Raw genomic sequence first — 2,924 nt, 5'->3', positions numbered from 1 at the left:
TTCACTGAATTGAGTTTGAATCTAATAAATTGCAAGGCATTATTTAATTAACTATACATTAGAAAAATAAAATTATTGACGTGATCAAGCCTTTTTACGCGAACTAGGATGACAACCCAAGCACCCTATCCCGGTTGTTCAGTTCAAACTGTCTTAAATTTTATTTATTATATATATTATTATATATATTATTTTTTTTTATTTTTTTATTTTCTTAATGTGAAAGCTCAGTTAGCGGAATGTTTATAAGTTATCGACTTGTCACTCGAACCTTTTTACGCGAGATAAGATGACAGCCTAAGCACCTTACCTCGGTTACTCAATCCGGTCACGTTTTCGAAACTTCACTCATAACTTGAACCTTTATTTATTCACTTATTTATTAATGCACAAGCAAATTTAATTTTCCAAACAATCAATTTATACGAAAAAAATCTAGCTACATATATCAATTTTAAGACACAAATGTTGACTAACCTATATACTTGAACATTTTAATTCAAACTTTGCCCAATTGTCCAAATTAACTGAGTATGAGATTAAAGGCTCAATGTTTAAATAAACTATCAAATGAATTTAACGTAAGATTGAACACATGCAAAAGAGAGACATACAGCAAAAGTCATGCATATTTACTTACCAACTCAACCCCCACTTAATCTATGCTTTTCCTCAAGCACGTGTTATATGCAATAAAGTTTAGTAACTCAAACAACAAGCAAAGAGAAAGGTTAAGAATACTCCCCATGTGTTTCAACTGATGTTGTCGGTGTTGGGTAATAATTGTCAGCATTTAGCACGGCGTGCCCACGCCACCATCATTATCTGACTTCTGCAAAACCTCCATTACGTTCTTGAAAATAGCAAATTCACTAGATTAAATAAAAAATTATTTATTTACAACCTAAATCTTACTAAAACTCAAAATTAAATAAATGAAAATAAATTTGGGTTGCCTCCAAAAAAGCGCTTTTGTTTAACGTCGTTAGCTCGACGACCATAAATGTTATCCGTTTGGCTCATTGAGACTTAATTTTTCCATCTCGTGCACTTGGATGTTCTTGCAAAAAAGTTTCAACCTTTGCCTATTATCTTTGAAGCCCTTCCTGGATTCCCCTATTATTAGTGGATTAAGGTGTCTTTGAGCTTCTCCGTTCAAGTTTGCATTATTCTCTATCGGAATTCTTGTACGTTTTGGAAACAGTTTCAACTCTAATTTCGAGGCCTTCATTACAGCTTCACGTATTGGTTTTTGGATCATCGATAATTCCTCTTGCTTAACATCGAGATCTACATTCCTGCAAGGCACGTTTTGTGACTTATCATTAGGATGTCCCATATCCTCATAAACATTAAACTTAACCATTTCATTGTCAAATTCCATGGTGAGTGTTCCACTCCAAACATCAATTCTCGTTCGTGCTGTACTCAAGAATGGTCTTCCGAGAAGTATCTCAGACAAATTGGTCGAGTTGTCATCCTCTATGTCGATAATGTAGAAGTCTGCAGGAAATATTAGCTCGTTTACCTTAACAAGAACATCCTCCAGCACTCTTTCCGGATGCACTACGGATCTATCTGCAAGCTAAATAATCACACCTGTTTCCTTTAAAGGATCCGCGTTAAGTAGTTTATAAATTGTCAAAGGCATAACATTAATTGATGCGCCTAAGTCACACATTACTTTTTTAATACTGACACTACCTATTTTACAGGATATGAAAAAATACCTTGATCCTTACATTTGGGCGGCATTTTCTGTTGCAAAACGACAGAGACATTTTCTCCGACACTTACCTTTTCATTGCCCAGAAGTTTCCTTTTATTTGTGCATAAATCTTTTAGGAATTTTGCGTATCGTGGGATCTGCTTAATTGCATCGAGAAGATGTATGTTGATTTCCACCTTCTGAAAGGTGTCGAGGATCACCTTATCGTCTCGCTCCTTCTTGCATTGGGCAAGTCTTCCGGGAAACGGAGGTGGTACTGCAAATGACTTTTGTGGTGCTGACTTTACTAGAGCCTCTGTGTCAAGTTTCTTCTCATCTCAACCAGCATCGTGGACACGACTCGTGCCAGGTACGGGCTCTAAAATCTTTCTGCTCCTCAATGTTATAGCGCTTACATTGTGTAAAGGATTTAGCTCAGTTTGGGACGGCAACTTACCTTGGGATTCCAAACGGCTAACCGTGAGCGCGAGTTTGCTCACTTGCTTATCCAACTCCTGCAAATGCATGTCAGTTTTTTGTTGGAATTTTTTAGTACTGTTGGCTAACCTTTCCACTAAGGCTTCCAAAGATGACTTTGGGGTTGGTATCTGTTGATTCTGTGGCGGCCCTTGTTGAAACGGTTGATTGAATCGAGGATTCGTCCCATAACTGAGATTCGGGTGATCTTTTCACCCCACATTATACGAGTTCGAGTAGGGGTCATACCATCTTTGGGGCGGTCCTAGAAAGTTCCCGACAGTATTCGTTTGTTCTGTCAGATCCTCCTGTAAAATCGGGCATGAGTCCGTCGGGTGGTCTAGCTTGGCGCAAATTCTGCATAACCGTGCTGGACCTGTTTTATCTAAAAGCAAAGTTTGAACAACATTAGTCGGCTTATCAATCTTATCTTTTAGAGACAAAGAACTTAACCCATGAACCCGTCTAGTGGGTTCTGTAACCGGTCGGAATTGTTGAGAGTTAGCAGCCATGGTTGAAATCAACTCTCTCACTCTTTAAGGTGTCATGTTAACAAGCGCCCCCCACTTGCAGCATCTATCATTTTCATTTTCATCGGGAGTAAACCCTCATAAAAATACTGCAATAGTGACTGTTCAGTCAGTCCATGTTGTGGGCAGCTTGCACACAGCTTTTTATATCGCTCTTAGTAATCGTAGAGCGATTCAGTGTACTTTTGACGGATTCCTACGATATCCAT

At 38.2% G+C, this 2,924-nt stretch overlaps 1 protein-coding gene across 1 annotated transcript; it reads right to left on the bottom strand.

Annotated features, from left to right (window-relative positions):
* Positions 1–1,006: 1,006 nt before the first annotated feature.
* On the bottom strand, positions 1,007–2,697 carry LOC121211420 (uncharacterized). The gene is made up of 4 exons (XM_041084185.1): positions 2,435–2,697; positions 2,166–2,377; positions 1,731–2,024; positions 1,007–1,578 (listed from the first exon to the last, which is right to left on the bottom strand). Exons 1-4 carry the CDS (start codon positions 2,695–2,697, stop codon positions 1,007–1,009), a joined length of 1,341 nt encoding a protein of 446 aa, XP_040940119.1.
* Positions 2,698–2,924: the final 227 nt, after the last annotated feature.

The sequence above is a fragment of the Gossypium hirsutum genome, chromosome A12 (genome assembly GCF_007990345.1).
Source record: "Gossypium hirsutum isolate 1008001.06 chromosome A12, Gossypium_hirsutum_v2.1, whole genome shotgun sequence".
Taxonomy (NCBI): Eukaryota; Viridiplantae; Streptophyta; class Magnoliopsida; order Malvales; family Malvaceae; genus Gossypium; species Gossypium hirsutum.
The sequence above is the reverse complement of the archived record's forward strand: the minus strand, read 5'-3'. Positions and strand labels throughout refer to the sequence as shown.